General features: G+C 36.7%; 1 protein-coding gene across 9 annotated transcripts in view; it reads left to right on the top strand.

Moving 5' to 3' along the window:
* Nucleotides 1-20,900, top strand: part of LRRC4C (leucine rich repeat containing 4C) — a 204,158-nt gene extending 183,258 nt beyond the window's left edge. For 8 of the 9 annotated variants that reach the window (XM_030950587.1, XM_030950588.1, XM_030950592.1 and 5 more), the window contains one exon: nucleotides 16,864-20,900. In XM_030950587.1, the coding sequence (XP_030806447.1) occupies nucleotides 16,906-18,822 (1,917 nt within the window). In that variant the 5' untranslated portion in view covers nucleotides 16,864-16,905 and the 3' untranslated portion in view covers nucleotides 18,823-20,900. Of the gene's footprint in view, nucleotides 1-16,006; nucleotides 16,042-16,863 lie in introns of those variants that run through there. The other variant, XM_030950593.1, reaches the window with a different exon arrangement.
* The last annotated feature ends 1,743 nt before the right edge of the window (nucleotides 20,901-22,643 follow it).

Below are 22,643 nucleotides of genomic sequence, written 5' to 3'. Positions count from 1 at the left end.
ATGAAGCAATTGCTATGAACTGGATTGATATTGAAACTTCCCATTGAGAGAACATTCCAAAAATAGCAAAATTCAGCATGTGTTCAGAAAAAAAGGACCTTTTACTCAGAAGCATAAAAATTCAGGTCATTTTAGTTGTAGTATGAAGTATGGATCTTTGAATTTTACTCATGCTTTTGATGATTGTGCCACTGTATAATGGGCAGAGTGGCATGGCCAAGAATTGTTGGATTGAAAATGGAATTGGTCATTATTCCTTGCAGTCTGCAAGGAAGGTGAAGCAAAGCCTAGTTCAAAATCCTTGAATCAACAGTCTGAAAATCAGAATTTCACAAGGACAGCAGTAGTTCTGTACTAACTTCCAGGTATACTGTCTGCTGTTTTTGCATTGTATGTTCGTATTGTTCAACAATGACTGATAGAATTCCTCTCATTTGCTAGTATGTTCTTACTTTGCCTTTTGGGAGATGAAGAATAACATCAAAGAGCAATTGAATATGATCTAGTAAGTGCATTTCTCACTCTTAAGTATGACTTCTTAAATTTAATTTTGAGAAATGAAGCTGTATTTAGTATAAATGTGAGGGATCCTGGTGAGAAGAAAAGCACCCCAAACCATTAAAAGAAAAAAATCTTTTCTTTTTGCTGCTATATAATTTTAAAATTAGGAATTTGTGCTATACTTAAGGAAAAAAAGAAATTGCTGACAACTTGGATACCAGAGTGCAGGTAAATTAAATTTTAAAATAAGGATTTAGTATTCTTTAAGAAGGAAGGAGAAATGAATTTTGTCAGTTCTTAGAAGACCCTTAATTAAATTGAAAGGTGCCTTACTATGCTACTTTTATACATTAAGGAGGAACTATTAAACTGTTTTGCTGACTTCAGTATACTGAAGTCTTGCTGGGCTGCTTTGTAGAGCTGCAGAAAACGTTCCGTCTTTAAACAGCGGTATAGTATTATGAAAATATTTTAATATGGCTTTGCTCTCTTCTTGTGGTTACCTATAGAGTGCAGTATTTGGATATTTAGATCCCAGTATTTGCCACTGAACATTAATTTGTTACCTGTTTTAGTAAAAAATGTTGCTCAGGGCAGTCTGGACAGCAGATACTGAATGCTAATAGATCCCACCAAGTGATGGTTACTCTCTGAACAAGAGGTAAGATAATTCATGACTGTTTCCCAAGTTATCTCTCACACCCTGTCTCACTCAGGACAAATGTCAGGGAAAAGACACTGTCTGGAACATGCTTCTGCAAATAATGATATAAAGATTATCAGTGTGCTCAGCTTACTGTTAGCTAAAGGATGCAGAGTACCAGTCTCTTCCCATTGGGTACCTAGCTTTGTGTCTCTCCTAAAAAGGATCCATTGCTTCTGCTGAAAGAAATGGAAAGTTACAAGAAGCTATTTTGTCAAATTTGCAAAAGCAGATTGTTCTCCCAATCTAATTCTGCAGCAGTGTTTTACTGTTGTTCTGACAGAAATAACTGCTCTTTAACATGATAGAGGTGAATGAGAAATCCACCCCACTTGGAGTCAAATCCTTTTCCAAATATGTATTTTCCAAAACACTAGGGAAGTTTACTGTAATTACTTTATGTCAAATTTGGGCATAGATATATAGCCCACTTTTCTAAACTTTTTAAAGTTTTCCTTTGATTTCAATTGAAGACAGCAGCCTTCAGTATTTCTTACATAACGTGGTAAATGATAAAAAACTGCTGTGAGTCTCTCCAGAAATACTTAGGTTTCAGAGGGAAATAAAGTAACTGTGATAGAGAGAGAGAGATGGATGGATGGATGTTGTTTTTCAGTGAAGGATTTAAAACACAGGGAAAACCTAAATAAAAGTTAATATATAACTCTAAGCTATTGCCATCTATTAACATAAAACCTCTTAAATTTCATGTACACCAGACAACATTGTAAAAGAGGAGACAGGAACCTCTCTTTCCTTGATGTGGATTATGTCTATTGTTTTTATTTCATTATTTTGATTGCAACCCTATAATTTATTGCAATAAGGAAGAAAAAAGAGAAAAAGAAAGGAAATACCTCCTTATTCAGGAAAAGGAAAGTTTATGTCTTGAGAACTAAGGTCCACTCTTAAGGTGTGATTACTAGTCTTTCAGCATTCAGCAATCAGAATTCTTTATTTCATGGTTGAAACAATTAGTTTTGTCTTTACCATTCTAAGCCTACTTTATAAAAGCTCCATTTTCATAGCAGTTGGCTGTCTGAACCTCTTGATATTCATAAACCCATGAAATTATAGAATAGTTTGGGTTGGATGGGACCTTAAAGATCATGCAGTCCAACCCACCCCCAACACCTAGACCAGATTACTCAAAGCCCCATCCAGCCTGGCCTTGCAAAATTCCAGGAACGAGGCATTCACAGCTTCTCTGGGCAACCTGTTCAAGTGCCTCACAGTAAAGAATTTCTTCCTGATATCTGATCTATGTCTGCCTTCTTTCATTTTAAAGCCACTTTCTCATGTTCTATTATTGAATGTCCTTGTAAAAAGACCCTCTCCAGCTTTCTTGGATGCCCCATTTAGGTGTTGGAAGGCTGCTCTAAGGTGTCCCAAGAAAGCTTTTTTTTCAAGAAGGGATAAGTTTAGTTTAGAGGGTACCAAGGATCACAACTTCAACTGAAATAAAAATCATCTGGTTTCATTGACTTGAATGAAACAACTCCAGTTTATCCCATCTGGGAAATTGGTCTCAGTTCAGACAATTTCCTAGAATTACAGAGAAAAATGTTGCCTTCACTCTACTGAAAAGGAAAAAAAGTCATAAAGAGCAGCCACAGGAAAGGGTTATGTATATCACTTTCTTTCCCTATATATTTTTTTCCATCATTCCCTCCCAGATAGTCATAGCTTAGATTTAGATCTATGGCTGCAGTGTTAGAGGAAATTCTTAAATCTCTGCATGTTCCTTATCTCTGATACACAGCAGCTGTCCTGTCTTCCATGAAATCCTTCTGCGATTTAGATCCCAGTTCAGAAATCAGGTCTAGTAAAGGAAATCTCTGTGCTTCTATGTGAAAAATGTGAGACAGAACTCCCTGAAGTCTTTGCTGGTTCTAGTTGCTGTGATTACATTTTTCACTTCCTGAGCTTTCTTAAGCACTGAATATATGAACAGCAGTATGAATAAAGAAATTAAGGTGCTTTTCTGAAGATGCTTGAACCCAAGTTTTAGAACCATTCTCGGAGATCAAAGGCAGACAATGACAGACAATTACTTGGTAATAGCTGCCATTAGGCATTCTTGCACAAGTGGATACATCTAGAAATAGGCGAAGAGCTGCATTTGCCTATAGGCAGATAGCAAAATCCGCTCTACAGTTAATTGTGTAATCTTCCAGTCTAAAAAGTGCACTGTGCAATGCAGGTCTGGAAGTCATCACAGTGTTGGGGATATACATGCTGTGTATCACTGATATTTAATACCAATTAACACTTATATTTATCATTGCTTTTAGTATCTCACAAGTACATGGAACTGGTGTGAAATACTCTGGTGGGAGAGTGTCTGATGATGCCAAAAGTCTCTGGATACTTCACAGGAGGAAGTATCATGCATTATCCATGTTTATTATAAGTGCTTACATGGGTGCCTGCTAATGACACCTTGGAAATATTTCATGTCCTTGTCCTCATGCATCTTTCTGGAGTATACATACACAAGAATTCAGAAAATAATTTTAAGCCAAAGAGAACTAGATACATTAGCACTTTTGTCCTTCAACTGTATTTTTGATGTGCTCTGGCTAGAGCAACATTGGGATTCAAAAATTCAGAAAGTTCTTTCTTGATAGAAAACAAACAAGTAGCTTTTAAAAAATAATGTTGAGGTATCTTTAGGTGTATTAGGTATAGCTATGCATGTAAAAATGCATGAGTTTGAATGAAAACTTTACTGGCTACGTTGTGTTTTATTATTATCTTTAACTATTGACCAGATCATGTGTTGCCTATAGTAACTCTGTATCTTTCCATGAACAGAATGAAAAAAATAACCTAAATTCAGTGCTTGGGTCTTTATCAATAACGTTCCTCTTTGCTGGAAGCTATTTGTTACCATAAGGTATGGCAGCTGCTTTAAATCAGCTGCATTAATATATTGACATTTTAAAATATTGTATTACTGGTTTTTTATAGCTGCCTTTTATATATAGGAACCCTTTTTTAGCTATCTCAGTTACTATTTTTTCCTTTTGTTTTCTGACAGTTTTAATTAAATGAAAATTATATTTTCATATCCTTGAAAACTATCCTAAAAGAATGCCATCAAAGCCCTAGTGCTTACACCAGCAATAATCTGCAGTTGGCACTATATAGCAAATTCTTATTGATATATGGCATGGAGTTCTGACTTCACTGAAACCAAATGCAAAATTCCCTTTGGTTTCTGTAGGAGTTTTACCTATGATTGTCGCTCAAAGAACCAGTTAAAAATGCAAGTGTGTGGTGAGCTCATGCACCTAGAATACTGTATCAGCTTTTAAGAGTCTGAACAGCTGAACAAGCAGGCAGCACTGCTGATACTGGGCATTACAGCCTTTTGGTAACATGAAGCAGATACACAGCCCTCTATTGAAAATTATCATCTAGTAAAGTATTATAAGCTAGCTTTCCTGGATCTGATATGACTTTCACATTAATGTAATAATACTTTGAATTTGGCCAGTGATTTTGACAAGCAGGCTATAAGGAGCCTGTGTAGAGAAGATATTCCATTAAATAAAGGGGTATTCATCAAATTTAAAACCATGTCTATGTGAGAAGTAATCTATTATTTTTCTCTATAAGACTTCCTGTAGTATGACGCTCCAGAGAGATAACATCTATTCTATCTTTATAATTTATGATTCTTGGATTTATAGGTTGTCTGGACAAAAATAGAATAACTCATATCTGTTGTCACATTTTCTCACAAATTCCTTTGAAGCCTTGGATTTTCACCAAGCTTCATTCAAAGATCTCTTTGTTAATTATTACTTGCTAGGCAGATCTATATTACCAATTATTGAATCAGATGACATTCTGAAAAGATATACACTGTGTCTTGAATACCTCAAGAAAACACATTGGGATGGATGATACAGGATTTTGCTAGTATCATATTTCAGCACATATTGAAACACAATATTAAGTTACTCCAGGATTAATTTAGCATTTGAATAAAATTAATTTGAATAAAATTAAAACTGGTTTAAAAAAATTATTTTACCATGTTAAAGTGGTTGACACAGTTAAAAAACAGACCTAGTTCTGTCTCATTATTTTTGTTCCCAGTGCCTGACTGAGCTAGCTTGTTAAAGGATATTTATTCCCTGTTAAGGTAAAATCCAAATGTCATCTTATATGTGCATGTGTGACCCTATGATTATGCTTTATACAAAGATATTTGGGGGTTAGTGAACTAGTTATTGGAATCTAGAAATTAAAACTTTAGTAATTAGTCACTTTAGAGTGAATCTGGTTTTGAAACATTATCCTTCAACAGTACTGTAAACAACATGAGTCCTTTACCAGGTCAGAAATATGTGTTTGTTAGAGAAAAATTGTCACGTGAAAGAATATAGCTAATGAAAGTGAAATTTGTAGAGTTATATCAGTCTGACCTCTTGGCAGAGAAGGTCATGGAGTAGATTGCCTTGAGTGCCATTGCACAGCATGTATAGGACAAGCAGGGGATCAGGGCCAGCCAGGTTGGGTTTAGGAAAAGCAGGTCTTGCTTCACTAACCTGATCTCCTTCTGTGACAAGGTGACCCACCTAGCGGATCCGAGAAGGGCTGCGGATGTTGTCCTCCTGGAATTTAGTAAAGCCTTTATCTTCTGCAACATTTTCCTAGAGAAACTAACTTCCCATGGTGTGGACAGGTGAACAATTCATTGGGTAAAAAGCTGGCTGGGTGGCTGGGTACAGAGAGTGGTGCTGAATGGAGCTAAATCCAGTTGGTCTTCCCTTTCCTCCTTCAGCTACTGAAGCTAGTTCTCTGAAGGTGAACTGTTGTTCATTTTCAAGGGCTTTACATTTCCTTAGTTGGATAGCTCCAATTTATAATGAATGTCACATTTTGCCAGCTATACAATCCTATGGAAGGAATTTTCTTTCAGCTTTTATCATTGTAGTAATTTTATCATTATCATTGTTGGAAGGATTGGACTGTGTCTCAAGTGATCCAAACTGATGTCTGTGCTTTGCTGTTTGGGTAGAAGAGTCCCATGAGTTTCAAGTAGGAGTAGCATTATAAATTGCAGTTTCAAACTCCCAGAATATTTCTTCAGATTTGCCATTTATAGTGGCAACAACTTGCAGGAGATACTTGATAATACATGTATTGCATCAGGCCAGTGTGGAGTGTGAAGCTCATGTTTGCACAGTGTCTTATAAACACATCCTAAATTTTGGTAAATAATTTAATCCATTATTGTCTCAGTTTCTTCAGCTGTAAAAAAGAATATTACCTGTCTTTTTCCCAGAGGCCTTGTGAAGGTGTGTTTACGTTTGACATCTAATACAGCAGTGCAGGGAATGACGAATTGACGCCAAAAACTCCCATAGTGTGCAAAGGGCCCTGGGGTCACTACATTCAAGCAATTCCCAATAACACAACTGTCAGGTCAAAGTTTGTTGTTCAGATCCAGGAAAATACTTGTAAGTAGTTGTTATAGTCCCCCTGAGTCACCACATAGTTTCACTCTTAATTTTATTTCACTAGCTGCCTCCTAAATTGAATTGAAACATTCTCCCACTTGTGATATTTAAAGGTGTACAAATGCTGTGCACAAGAGAACCTGTGACCTGCTCATTGCCCAGCAGTGATAGAGCTGGTAATAATGTACTTGCTATTCTGGCTGTACTGCACTTTGGTAACACCTAGGGTTTAATTGAAATACACCCTGACATTGGTTTTGTTCATGAAGCATAGAATGGACATAATTACTATGAATCTACTGAGGGATATTATGGCAAAATGTCATATTACTAATTTTGGCTCCTCACTCTCTTTGGGGAAAAAAAATCACAGATTTCAGTAAAAAACAATGCGCTGCAGTTTCATAGAAGTCCTAAAACAAGTAATTTTCCAAAAAATTAACTTCTTATATTTCTCTGTACCTATTTTTTCTTTCAAAACACTATCACAGTAGGATAATTGCATTGCCCCTAACAGTTTCATATTCCTTCATAATTAAATAAACAGCTTGTAAATTGCAGACCACAAAGTGCCTGTGTTCCACTCTTACCTTAAGGGGTTTCCATAGTTACAAGGACAAGAAGTTTAACCATCATTTACCAGACTCAAGGCTATTTGCAGCCTTAACTTTTTAACTCATGTCTCTTTTTCTCTTTGTTGCTTTGTTTATTAACAGAATGAGGGAGTAATTTGGACTCAGTTAGCCAGTACAAATGCAATGTTGCAAAATGGACTCTGATGCTTTAGTGTGTTGTTAGCTGGGTATGTTTTTCCCAGAAGGTATTTTGAAATAATACATATTAACAATACAGCCTATCGTTACAAGGTTATGAAATACCTACCAAGCACTTCTTCAACTCAGCATCAAATAATTTAGCAGTTTAAAAAGAAAAACAGGAAAATATTCTTCTTGACACGTCATCATGGCATAGAAGTATTTAGGCAGATACCTAGTTTAAATCATACTGAAAAAAAAAAAAATTGATGCAGGTTTTCCATGGCTGCTTTAATATAATTTCCTTTCATCCCTCAGTCTCCTCTGTTTTACATAATACAAAGTTCATTTGGAAAAACTGCAGTTATTATTGTACAAACTCGATCTTTTCATGCCACTCAAATGGACAATTCTCTGATTTGCTAATATCAAAGTAATCTCCAAATTTTTTAAAATTACTTCAGCTTTTACCAGGGTATCTCTGTTGCCAAACTGTAGAGAAGTACAGAAAACTGCTACTGCATTACATGCTCGTCAAACTAAAATAATTTTGTCTTCTCGTGTATGTTATCTACTGAGGTCCAGAGCTCAGAGGATGATGTGTATGGGTGACAAGATTATTCAGCATTAGCACATTCAGTAGACAACTGCAAATATCGTAATTTAGGAAATAATGTTTTGGACTTTAAAAACTAGAGTCAAATTTTCTTGGGTTAGGATGAAACTTTCTTAGGTGCAGGCATACACTCTGATTTTTTTGTTTGTTTATTTTTTTGTTTGTTTCTCTTCATTATACTGGCTACATTCGTATATGCATTCTTGTTCTGACCTGACATTTGCCACATCTCATTTTATCATTTGTGAGTAGTGAGAAAATTCTGAAAGTAATCAGGGCTAATACCTTGGATTCCATGAGCCTTACACATTTTCACCTTTTCATTTTTGAAAAGACACAAACTTTAATATTACATAAAGTAACAGATTTTTACCTACCAGTTTGAAATGTTCTAGTAAATTTTTTAAAAGGATGTTAATTTACAATTTAATGCTTCCTTGTATAAAAATTGATAATATTATACTGGACCAAAACTAGTTTGTTTGAAATAAAGCATCACTGTACTATGTCTAAATAGATGTTGAATTGCACCTAAAACAAAAAAGAACTGTGGTATTTCAAAAAGTGACCCTAGTATGACAGGACTAAAACCTGTGCTGTTTTGGATAAGTGCTTTTGAACAGCATATAATTTTTATTAAGGGTTGTTTTTGTGCTAATTTTATTGTGGTTCTCAGATGCCTTCCTAACATGGATCTGTGATGTTAGTTTGATAATGAATGAAAAAAGAATCAAGAAAGCATAGTTATAGAAATTGTTGTGCAGTTTAATTATTGCTCACTGAGCTTTTTCTGCCATAAGATAGGAAAGTCTTGAAGGTCTTGTTTGACTTCTTCTTATATCACCATTGGCACATGAGGTGCCATGACAGACTTCTGTAATTAAGAGAATTTTATTATCAGGCTATTGTAAAATTTCTATTGTTCAGTTGACTGTTTTCCCCTACATAAATATCTGTCCAGAAGGAGGTATGAGATGAAACAAACAACAAAATGACAGAGAAAATGTATTTAATGAACTGAATTAGTGAAGCAAAATGGAACTTCAGTAACCCAGGGGGATCAGTGATGAGGTAGAAAACCTTTTTACCTTTATGTAATTGGTTTGAATCAAGCCCAAGTCAATACAGAACAAAAGTTCCTAATGTCTATACAGGGTCTCAAGAAAATGAATCCAAATTAACTTTGAAAAGGGACTAGCTAAACTGCATTACATCCTTTTATGGACACTCTTAATTGAAGTTACAGTGGCCTTGATTCAATTTAGCTTAAATTAAATTCTAAATAAGAATGTCCACACTAAGATTTAATGCAATAGAATTAACCCACTTAAAAGTTAATTCCAATTAAAATTCTAGAATGTTTCTGGGGGCACTAAAACCAAACCGTATTGTCTTGGCTTTTGTGAAAGAATTTTAGCTCATTGTGAATAGTTCATAGATTGCTCTTATTCATACAACTGTGAAGAGTATGAACAGAGAAGTTAGGATTGTTCTGTCCTCATCACCCTTGGAGTGACTCCTTGGAGTGGCATCCAGGGAGAGGACAACAAAGAATATAATTCCTCTTAAGATATCTAAGTTTGTCCTAAAGAAATATTTGTTATATATTATCTGATATTTTCTATGATTTTACTGTGAAATTAGTTTTACTGAGGATACAAACTGCAAATGATGCTTAACAGTAAAATTATATTTATAAATAAAGAGAAATACCAAACTGATTGAGATTCAAACACTGTAAAATATCTTAATTTCTAGCTAAAATGCAAATATTTTTGCTTAGACCAATGTGCACTCAAATTCTCATTTTTAAAAGGTTTGTTTCAGGTTCTTTTTTTTACCTGCTGTTAAGAGAAAATTTTAAACCTTAGGAAAAAATGAGAGAGGAAACATGAAATCATGCTGTAAAATGAGGTGGGTGAAATAAAGCTGTTTTCTGTATAACAAAATGAAAGACAAGAAGGAAAGGGCAGACTGGATCAAACTCACCCTTGATTGAACTCCCCTGAAATCAGTGGTGATTCAGGAGGATTGAATGTGTCCAATCACATTTAGGTCTTTCAGATCAGTGTCTTAGTGATTCAGTTGAGTCTTAAAAGGCTTGCAGGAGAGAAGTAGGAAGTGTCTATGGTACAGCAATATCCGCTCTGCCTCCTACACTTGAATGCTTCAAGGGGCCACAGAACTATGTCCCAGAGCAAAAACAGTGAAACATGCAAAGAGGAGAATAATTTGCATTGTGAGTGTTTTGATTTGTCTGGTCTCATGAGTAATCAGTGTGCATTGCAGGGCTGTCTATCTAGCCTGCTTTGGCCTCCACTCTATTTAACTAAAATAAAATAAAAAACAAATAGATAAAAACTGCTGGGTTTTGAAGCCTCGCAGGATTTTAGACATTATTGTAATGGCTCCCTTAACTGCTGTTGAGTCTTTTAAAGTCCTATAGCAGTGAAAAGGGAAAACTGCTTTTTAACAATGTAGATAAAGTTACCCAGTTCTATAGTCATAGACATGGGTTTTCATTGTAGATCAATCTATTAGAAAAAAGCCAAACACGTCTGACTGTAGTCAACCCATGAAGAAATAAAAAATAAGATTAGGAAAAGGAAAGCACTTTAAAATGGTAAACCTACTGTAAACCATTTTGCTGATTTGGCATGATGATGCATTGTAGTTGTCTGTTAAGAGCATAGCATGTGCTCCTTTGTTAGTGACAAAAGCATCCATGGAAAAAGAGAATGGTGTCATTGTACTGTGTAGGGGCAGGGAACAGCAGGCAAACTGCTTGCTCTGCTCATGAACTGAGAGCTCAAGTCCTTGAGGGTCCAGCCAGGTGGAAAGGTATTTCCAGAGAGAAAAGGGGGGAGGTGAGGTGGGCAGGAGATTATGGTGAGTGAATCCCTGGCAATGTGGTTCCATTGGCCCAACCCTGCACAGCCATATGGGGACACACATGTGACGCTGCTGGAGCATTTGCAGAGCAGATGTTGGTAGAGCATTTCTGACCCCGGTGGAACTCCCTGCCCACAGCTCAGTCTCTATTCTGGGATGAAGGCTAACCCTCGTGTGTTTCAGTACTTTGTGGAGCTAAAGCATATTATGTGCGTGTCTACCCTGAAATTCCCTTGGCTGCTTCTGCTGCCATTGCTGCCAAAAGGGGATCAGTCTCAGGCCCTTGGAGCATTCAGAGTTCCTGAAAAGAGAGTCAAAAGAGTTACTTCTGCATAAGGTCATCCTGGGATTTGGACCTATTTTTACTGCTGTACTCCAAGCTCTGTTCCATACAGAAACTATTTTCAATTCTCTGGTGGTGATGATACCGGAAGAGACTTCCCAGCATAATTAGCTGCTTGACGTACCTAGCTCCTCTTCACGTTTGGAAATCTGCTGTTTAATTTGCAACTGTAGAGTGGCCTGTTCTCTGAAAAAATGCAGATATCATTGCAAAGGGTTTTTCTCTCAGAAAACCTCTTTAAAAGGGTGTGAGGAACAGCATACATAACTGTGCTATATAGACTGAACCAAAGATGCATTTTCTGAATATTTGTCAACTTGAAAAAAACTGAAAAAAGTGATTTGAATGCTTCTCATCCTGAAATTTTCTGGGACACTGCATAGAGAGAGCTTTTGTGATTTAACCGTTCTTCAGCTGAGACTTAACTGTGATGAATTTGTGATGATGTAATTTTACTGTGATAGTTTAAACACCTGATACTTGATAAACTCTGTCTGTATTTTCAATGCAGCGCATATAACATCACATCTCAATTTTTTTCATGGCAGGGGTACAGCATGGACCAAAGTGTGCTGGATCATACTGTATCTTAAACCATATATTGGGATAAAGTCATGTCTTTTGCACTGCACAGCTCTGCTGCTGAGGCAGTTTTTCATAGAGCCACAGACAAGACAGAAAGCAAAGCATGAGTTGCCAACAGCAACTAAACTGCCAGCTAAGGGTCACTGGAGCTTGGGGTCACTGGAGCTTGGGGAAATATCTTTGCCACCTGCCATACCTCATTAGGCAGATCTTTGCAAATGGCGTGGAAGTTCTCTTTTGTTATCAAAGATCCCCATTACAGGAAAATCCTTCAGCAATCAGAGGAAGCACAGTCACCTTCTCCTGGTAGTATAGCAAAAGGAGAACAAAGCACATCAGACCCAAGACCTAATTACAAAAAAAAAAAAAAAAAAAGGAGGTAGCATTACAAGGCACATAAAGAAGGCACCTCTGCATACACATTTGGAAAAGTTACATTTCAACAGGGTAACCATGGCATCCTCCAAGCTGTCCCTAAGGAAAGTTGCACTGTGCATAGCTGCAGAGGCAGATTAGCTCTGTCATTCCTTGCTTCATCTTCCGTACTGGATCTTAAGAGGGCAGAGCTTTTACCTTAGAGGAAAATGTGCAGTACATTGAGAGTAACAGGGAGTCAGATAAGCTATAGAGAGGAGAACATGCACATCAAATGTCAATTTTGAAAAAAAGATTTTTTATTTCTGTGAAAATAGAAAACAACATGAACAGCTCTCCATATATGTCTGGGAATGTCTCCATGGCCATAAAGAGAATATACATTACTGTGCTAAAAAAACAGATGACTGTGGTAATTAGAGCAGTGCCACAGACAGACTTAAGGCCGTGTTTGGAAACACATTTGATAATTGTACTGTGTGTAGGGAACCAACTGTGCAGTAAGGAAATTCTTAACATTTTAAACTAAATTTTTAGTCTATACAGCAGAGGGCACTAGTGATATTGAATTGACTGTAGAGTTGCTATTTTGATACTAGAAAAATGAAAAAAATAATACTTAGAAGACAAAGAGGTGTCAACAAGGACTAAAGAATCTGGTTGATGGTCTGTATTCCATGTGTGGGCTTGTAAAGCTAAGCCTTTGGTGTTTCTAGCATAAATAGGAATTGAATAGCAAATTACTCTAGTACAGAGCTCCAGATGGATCTTTATGTAAAGCCCATTAAAATATTTCCATAACACCATTCAAGGCTTTAAATTAATTTTCCACTGTTATTTTGTGCTGGCTAATTTTTTTTTCCAGGGTGTTTCCAAGATATTTATGATTGAAAATTGCCCTGATATGAAATACCTGCATTAAGGGTTCCTGATTATTTAAGCTTTGAGCCCTGAAAAACAGCCAATATAAAAGAAAGGATCTTTTTACTACATTCTTTCAGCCACCAGGAATCTTATTGCCATATTTCAGCCTCATGCAAACCTCAGTAGCTGGAAGTGAGGATTAACAAGGTATTGCCTAGTACATTTTCTGCTGGTCATGGTCACATTTTGGATCATCATCTCCCCTGTACCTTAGCAGCACCAAGTCCACTTAGTGTGGTCTTGTCCTAAAAACAGGAGGCATTTTGCTTGCTGTACTAACAAAGAACAAGGTAAAAAGACAAGTAATATAAATAAGTCCAAAGTTAAATCAAATGCAGCTGCAAAAGCTAAGATTTGCTCTGACTGCCTCCTGAAAAATGCTGCAGAGGGATGGAAATATAGATATTCTGTACTTATATATTAAGCAAGGTCTGGCTTAGACACAGAAAGATCAAACATACCAATACATGTGAAAACATATCTAGAACTTTGTATTCACATATCACAAAATGTCACAAATCCTGTCTTCAGAATTAGACTCAGAGAAGCTATCAATTAGTCAGTAACCAAACTTGTATTTGAAGTGTGCACAGATTTGAATTTTACAGAAACCTGTCAGTGTCAGATTTCCCTGGAGGTCTTTGATAGATGGTTGTACTGAGGCATATGTTTGATTGAGACATCCCTAGCACAGGACTAGGGAGAACAGTAAATGTAAAAGCCACAGGCGATTTTGGCTCAAGGAAAAAGCTGTTCCTTGTGAATGATTCATTGTTTCAGTCAATACCCAAAAATAGGAAGGATATAGGGAATTTATAATAAGAAGATAAAAGCATTTCTTTCAAAATCTTTTTGCAACTGAGACACGTAAACACTTTGGTTTGGGTTAGACAACATTTACTGATCAGTCTCATAACTGGGTAATTTATTTGTTGTAATAATGTACTCAAGTAAAATGATTTTTTTTCCCCCCATGGAGCATATGTGTAGTGATGAAAAGGGAAGATTTTCTGGATGAAGAACTAGGTAAAGGAAATGTTGGGAGACACCCTCAGGTTCAAGTAATTGGAACAGGAGGAAAGTGCCTTGGAGTACTTGCAGCATGGCTTGGGATCATCAGCTTCACGGAGGCTAGAAAAGAGCAGCTGAAGGGACTTGGTGCATTCAGAGCCTGATGTTGAGGGTGCTTGCTCTCCCATGGCCTTTCTTATTTCTCTGAATATTTTTGTTCTATGAATGTTGTAGTTTCTGGTCCTTCAGGAAATCCAGGATACAGGATTGAGACCAGACAATAACAAAAAAGAAAGATAGAGAAACTGGATGATATTCTACAAAGCTGGTCTTTAGGTAGTGAATTGGTCTGAGAAGATTCCTGTGCTTCTGCAAGCCCAACATGCTGCCTGTGCCTCACCAGCCTTGTACACAAGGATAACTGGCAGCTTGAAGGCAGATATAGCAGTCTGTGTTCTCATGCCAGTTTCAGTGAAGACGAAAATATTGCGCCAGTGCAATGGTTAAATAATTAGTTTGTTGTGTTTCTGTGTCTGTTTTATTACTTGTTAATGGAATTCATTATTCAGTCCAAGTCCTTAGGGTAGAAGTTTTAGAAGAATTTTGAAAATAAGAAAAGAAAAACAAATTACTGCACAAAAAAACCAAAAATTAAAGAAAGGGTGACAAAAATGCAAAAATGCTAATACAATCACATTAACTATCACAGATGATGGTTAATTACTATTCCGCAACAAAATTCATGGATCACAGTCCTAACTAAGAACCCTAAAATTGATATTAGGCTCTAATAGAATTCTTTTGACTGCAACAGCAGGTTTTCTTTGTAACTGTGTAGAAGGATGGGAACTATGGCCTTTTCCCCTGCTTTTTGAATATAGTTTTACTGCAGATGGACTTTTGCAAGCAAACTTGAATTTTAGTTGCTGGAATGCTTCTCCATACATCCTGTTCAGCACTCTGAAGAGATAAGTGACCTTGTGAGCCTGCAGTGAAAAGGAAGGTGTGTAGAGCAGAGACCCCTCATCTAGTCTAGTACATGATCCTGAAGCTGATGTTCAGGAGTGCAGGTGTTGGCAGAGGGAAGGAATGGAGGGGTGGGAGCAGTAACATTTAACACTACAGCCACAGGGTTCTCCAGAGCCATGGAACAGAAGTGTAAGCTGCAGAGAGAGAAATTACTTGCTCAAGGTTGCAAAACACATTAGTTTCATGAATCTTTCATAACAAGAATAATGTTTTATAAAAAGCACATATAGAGAGATCAAATGTACAGATATAGCCCAGAATTTCTAGTTTCCTTCACAGTTTTTAAACCATTCTATTGGCTTTTTCTGTAGTAAATTATTAAAAATGAGATGAGAACACTTGCTAGCTCTGAACCCTTATAACAGGTTTTTTTTTTTAAATGCAGAAATGAATTCTCAAAAACACATTGTCTGAATATACAATTTAAAAAAAAGTGTTTCATTAAATGAATTTCTGTGAGATGAAAGTTAATATATTTTCCTGGTTTGGTGATTTTTTTTTGTTTGTTTGTTTGGTTGGTTTTTTTTTTTAAAGAAGGTCTCTATTTTTTACAAAAAATGAATCATTTTGGAGCCTGGAGTGGAAAACTGTTGCCTTATGGTATTTTGTTTTAATGAATATATATGTACTATCCATCTGGGTGCTCTGGGTTATAAATATGCTTTAAGCTTGCTGTAATTTCTAAGACTTCACTTTTGGCTGATTTATAAGAAATTTCATTAATCTCGGCAACAGAGGAATCTTGAACCGAGCAGCAGATTGAAAATGAACCGAAGGCTGGGGACTATAAAAACTGCCATACATGAATCAGTACTGAAGTTCTTGAAACGGTAATGATCATTTGTAGTGTGAAGGTCTTTTTTCCCTTTGCAGTAAGAATTTTTTGAGAGTTTTTTCAAGGTGCCAATGAAACTGCCAACCCTGCAGCTACAGGGATATTTTTCAGCATTCAAATAAATGGCTATTCTCATTTCTGTGTTCAGTACACATTTGCTAATGAGTGTTTCTCTGCTGCTGGTGCCAAACAAAAGAATTGAAGAGGCCATATCATTAAATTGTATGATGCTCAGTATGCTTCTTTGTTTTAATTTTTAATTTTTTTTAAAATTCATCTGCATGACACTCAGTTTTAGAGACTTACTTCTAGTTAAACTCTGATTCAGGAATCATGTTTGTATAACCAGAGATTTTTACCTATACCAGAAACTTGCTTTTCATATTATCTGTTCTCTTGCAATATGTAAAAAAGGTTAACACTTTGAATAGTCTGATAATTCCTATCTTAGTAGATTCCTATGTTGCTAACTTTTGCCTTTGGAGATGCTTGTCCTTTCTTTCAACTCTCCCCTGAGTTACATTTCTTTTAGGTATTCATTGTGATTGAACTTCTTATCTGCCATCCACCTGTATACACTGTACATTGGAATGTGCAGGAGAACTAACGCATGGCTATTTCTTATCCCATTGCCAGTTGCAGCTGACATACATATCTGTACGGAAAAGTAATATTAGAAATTCTATACCTGTTCTCACTATCGAATTTCAAGAAATTGGTAGAGTTGACTGAAAGGACTTGAAAAGCCTTTGTTGAGAGAACACAATTATTTGAGATTAATTTAATGTTCTCTTTCTCATTTCTTCCTTTCTTTCAGACGATTCAAGCTCCAGAAGGACCAACACCAAATAAATTATGAATGTTGAACAAGATGACCTTACATCCACAGCAGATAATGATAGGTCCTAGGTTTAACAGGGCCCTATTTGACCCCCTGCTTGTGGTGCTGTTGGCTCTTCAGCTTCTTGTGGTGGCTGGTCTAGTGAGGGCTCAAACTTGCCCTTCTGTCTGCTCCTGCAGCAACCAGTTCAGTAAAGTGATTTGTGTACGGAAAAATCTTAGAGACGTGCCAGACGGCATCTCCACCAACACCCGGCTACTCAATCTCCATGAGAACCAGATTCAAATCATTAAAGTTAATAGCTTCAAGCATCTGAGGCACCTAGAAATCCTGCAGCTCAGCAGGAATCACATCAGAACAATTGAAATAGGGGCTTTCAATGGTCTGGCCAATCTCAACACTTTGGAACTCTTTGACAATCGTCTGACCACTATCCCAAATGGGGCTTTTGTATACCTATCAAAACTGAAGGAACTGTGGTTGAGAAACAACCCCATTGAGAGCATCCCTTCTTATGCTTTTAACAGAATCCCTTCTCTCCGGAGGTTGGATTTGGGGGAATTGAAAAGGCTTTCATACATCTCAGAAGGTGCCTTTGAAGGTCTGTCCAACTTGAGGTATTTGAACCTTGCCATGTGCAATCTTCGAGAGATTCCTAACCTTACTCCGCTTGTAAAACTGGATGAGTTAGATCTTTCTGGGAATCATCTGACTGCCATCCGGCCAGGTTCTTTCCAAGGGTTGATGCATCTTCAGAAATTGTGGATGATACAGTCCCAGATTCAAGTGATAGAAAGGAATGCTTTTGATAACCTTCAGTCACTTGTAGAGATCAACCTGGCACATAACAATCTAACACTACTGCCTCATGACCTGTTCACACCGCTCCGCCTAGAAAGGATCCACTTGCATCACAATCCTTGGAACTGCAACTGTGATATCCTTTGGCTCAGCTGGTGGATTAAAGACAAGGCACCCTCCAACACTGCATGCTGTGCCCGTTGCCACACGCCCCCCAGTTTAAAAGGAAGGTACATTGGTGAGCTGGATCTGAATTACTTCACATGTTATGCTCCAGTCATAGTGGAGCCACCAGCAGACCTCAACGTCACAGAAGGCATGGCTGCAGAGATGAAATGCCGGGCATCGACCTCCCTGACCTCTGTATCTTGGATTACTCCAAATGGATCTGTAATGACACATGGGGCATACAGAGTTCGGATTGCTGTGCTCAGTGATGGCACATTAAATTTTACCAAGGTAACTGTGCAAGACACGGGTTTGTACACATGCATGGTGAGTAACTCTGTTGGGAATACCACGGCTTCTGCCACGCTGAATGTGACCGCCCTGGATAACCCTGGTTACACGTACTTTTCAACTGTCACGGTAGAGACTGTGGAACCTTCTCAGGATGAGGCACAGACCACAGAGCAGGTTGGGCCCACACCAGTTACCAACTGGGAAACCATTAACATGACAACCTCACTCACTCCACAGAGCACAAGATCAACAGAAAAAACGTTCACCATTCCTGTGACGGACGCAAACAACGGGATCCCAGGAATAGATGAGGTTATGAAGACTACCAAAATCATAATTGGTTGTTTTGTGGCTATCACTCTCATGGCTGCTGTGATGCTGGTAATTTTCTACAAAATGAGGAAACAGCATCACCGGCAGAGCCATCACGCTCCAACACGGACTGTAGAGATCATTAATGTGGATGATGAGCTTACAGGTGACACACCCATAGAGAGTCATTTGCCCATGCCAGCAATAGAGCATGAGCACTTAAATCACTATAACTCTTATAAATCTCCTTTCAACCACACAACAACAGTTAACACAATAAATTCAATACACAGTTCAGTGCATGAACCGTTATTGATCCGAATGAACTCGAAAGACAATGTTCAAGAGACTCAAATCTAAAACATTTATGACATTAAGGGGTGGGGTGGGGGGACAACAAAAGATGGTTTATAAAACAAATGACACAAATGACTGGGCTAAATCTACTGTTTCAAAAGTGTCTTTACAAAGAAAAAGAAATTTATTTATTAAAAATTCTATTGTGATCTAAAGAAGGCAAAATTATGTGTATTCCTCAGAACCTGTTTTTGCTGCAGTTATTTACCCTCCTCGTTCCCGTTTTCCTGCCCAACCTACCCTGACTCCCATTTGCCATATTTTTCATAGGAGATCTTGATTCCCTAAAAGAACTGATCTAGGAAATTTTGTAAGAATTCTGTTACACTTTGGGAATTTTTATGGTGAATTCTAGTGGTGAGATTCGGTCTATTTTGTCACTTTCTCTTTTTTCTTTTGTTTTCTCATGCCCTTTTTGAAATTATTCAACAGAGAATGGAGTAATAACAGTAACTTTGCAAATGAGAAAAATAAGTAAACCTTTTTTTCTCCATGTAATGATTTGCTCTGTACTTACCGAAAGCACCATTCTGTGGAAAAAAAAAATGGAAAAAAAGTAAAAAAAAATCAAACCAAAAATTAATTTACTTGTGAAAACCTATAAAACCCATGATCTTTTACGCAATTCTAGAACCAGAATTTGTAGTTCAAACACTAAACTAAGATTATAAATAAAATATTGGTTTTTTTCTGTACTTGGATATAGCTCATTCTTAGTGTGGCTTTAAACATCAAAAGTTTGTTAAAATTCCTATGATAATCTGCTCTGATGGTCCAAAACACAATCACTTTAAAGAGAATAATTAAATAATTTTGGATCATTACTGAAGGATATCACAGTTTTCGTTTTAGTTTGTGAAAACAGCATACTGGCAAACAAGGATGTTTGTTTTCTAATGCAAGATTGAGATTGTTCCTTCTAATGGTGTGTGCAATTATCTCTATTATATCACAAGATGCTTTTCACAATGCCAGAAAAAGTTTTGCAAGGAACTTCAGTTGCCCCTGAATTTATTAGACAAAACTAAAAACTTTTTTCTGTTTTTTATTATTTATAACTGTCAATAAGAAAATTCGTCTTTATATCAAAGCTAGTGGTTTCCAGTTCAGTTGTTCTGGGACTTCTAGGCACAAACATGAAAGAAGCTTAGCCATAATAATACCTGTAATAAGAGCTGTATCCCTATGTGCAAAATCAAATCAACATGCTCTTCATGGAGTAAATCACAGGAAAAAAATCTGAGGATTTTGGTTTAAAGAATAGAAAGAACAAAGTCAGATAAATCAGAGCATATTTTAAGTTACTGTAATTTGCACGACAATTAGACTCCCTGTAGAGTACCCAGTTACCATTAATTTAAACTCAGACTCATGTACCAATGGGAAATGCACACCTTCTGCCTTTCTGCTTATATACATTCTCTGGATTTAGCTTATTGGTGTAGGACTGGTGTATACTGTGCTTGCTGAAAGCTAAAAGGAAAGCTTTCCATAAGAAAACCCACTTCAGGACATTGTGTTCTTCCAAGCAGAAGTTCTGCCAAATTAAACTTTATGCATTGGCAGCTGAACAGAAGCATTTTAAGATTATTCAAATTAGGACAAAAAAAAAGAATCTTATGTATCATTTCTGAATGCCTTTTCACCTGTTTTCTTTCTTAACCACCCTTACTGAGGGTTTCTGGGGCCTTGTGCCAGGTAAACAAAATTCTTAGCAAAATCTGTTTGGATCTTTCTAGTATGGAACACTATGCAGGATGAAGACCTCACTGAAAAATATACTTCTATTCTGTAAGTTTAAGATGGAATTCCGATAGGTTGAGGAGCTAAACATCTCCTGTTAGATGCACAGTTCTCAAGGTTGCAAGTGAATGTTGTAGTACAAAGGCCTGATTTAAAGAGGACACAGTGGAGATAGGTGACAATGAATCACACCCTGCAAGGAGTCTGATAAGTATAATACCAAATGAAACCCAAAGTTCTATAACAATCTCTAAGAAACATTTGGCAAGGCATTAGCCTTTGATGTGCTACATGAAAAATAATATCTACTCAAAGGGAATTTTAATAGGGGGCAAAGATGGACCTGAATGTAAAATATTGCAGCTGTGATTCTTAGGTTTGCCTGTTTCTTCAAAGTGCAATCGAGTATTTCATTGGTGATTTCTTTTCAACATTGTGATAGATTCTGTACAAAACTACTACAGTTGCACGTTCCTATGTGTTCTTTACCCACCTGGCTCGGAGCAGTCTGCCCATGGCCAATGTTAACCTGAAAATTGAAAAAAAATCTATTCAGGAAACCTAAATCTGGACTATTTAAATCTGTAATTAATGGATTTATGTTAACAAATTATGACTACACTAACCAATATTTGTGAAAGCAGTTATGGTCAACATAGTTTTATAAGCACATAGTATTTTACTAACCCCTAAAATAGGTTAGTAAGAGGCCTATAAGAAAATAGATATAGTTATTGTCAAGTACAACACTGGGTCAGTGACAACCTTTGATCCTTTTTTCAGTAATACAAAATACTATCAGTGACTGTTTTAAACAATATATTCATTCTTACTGAGTGTTAATTCAGTTTTATTGGCTAATCAAAAAACCAGATATTTCTGCTTGCTGATAATAATCATAAAGGAACATCATTGGGGTGTGTTTGGTTGGGTAAGTATATATCTGTTACATGTCAGTCATATTCGTTATGATTTTCCCACCATGTTCCCTATCCTTCTTGGAACCACAGATACTATTTCTGATTCCTTCCTACTTCTACAAAACACTCAGTACTTTTGCAGCTGAATTCAATACCAGAGTTAGCAAAGATCAGAGTTTAAATTATGAACTGAGCTCTGTAATAAAGTGAAAGGAGTGCCGTGATCTCGTTTTGATGCTCAAATCACATGCCAATGCCTCCTGTTACTGCTCCAGAGACAACAATGTTAAGAAATAAGCCTCTATCTCCTGTATGACAGAGCATAACCGACAGAAATTCTAATGAAATTTCTCTTTTAGGTGACCACATTGTGTGTGATGTAAAGCGATTGTGCAAAAAAATTTGTGCTCTTGATTATGATCTATCACTTTCTAGTGGGCTCGTGAGAAATGATGAATTGCTCTTCAGTTCATTTGATGGAGTTTGAAGATGTTTATCTGCTGTCCTGTACAAGCAGAAATTGCAAAGCATTTTCTTTCTGGAATTTTCATCAAGTCTTGCAAATCTTGCCATATGCAGAAATAACAGGCATAAAAGCAAACCAAGTCAGTTCCATTCAATCCATCATAGAAGATGGACATTTTATTTTCCTTCCAAAAGGGCTAAATGTATGAAAAGTAATAGATTAATTGTATTTTTTGCTAAAATATTCTAACACATTAAAAATTATATTTAATTGTTTCAAGATTCCCTGTCCCCACTGATACAGTTAAATCACAGAATTAGAGAAAAGACAGGTAAATTAATATTGTACTTTATTATACCATCTTTGTAGTCTTATGAAAATGTTTCATAACAGCTGTTACAAGCTTTTGTATGTCAGGTAGACCATTAGTATTGTCTTTTCAATGGGGGGCATAGAAAATCTCTACAACTTTTTCACCCCTCTCTAAAGGTTATATACCATTTTTACATGACCTAAATACATAATTTTTGAAACTATCACTGTTTTTCTTTAGGTCCAGGAGGCAAAGGTCTAAGAAATATTAGGAGCTACCTTGCAATTTCATACCAAAAGTAAATGAAGAAATAATTTATCCTTGTCTTCTAGATATAATAAAAGCAGCTAGGCTTTAGTGCCTGGGTTTCTGTTTTTCTTAG

Source organism: Camarhynchus parvulus, chromosome 5, assembly GCF_901933205.1.
Source record: "Camarhynchus parvulus chromosome 5, STF_HiC, whole genome shotgun sequence".
Taxonomy (NCBI): domain Eukaryota; kingdom Metazoa; phylum Chordata; class Aves; order Passeriformes; family Thraupidae; genus Camarhynchus; species Camarhynchus parvulus.
Note: the sequence above shows the minus strand (reverse complement) of the source record. Positions and strands in the feature narration are given on the sequence as shown.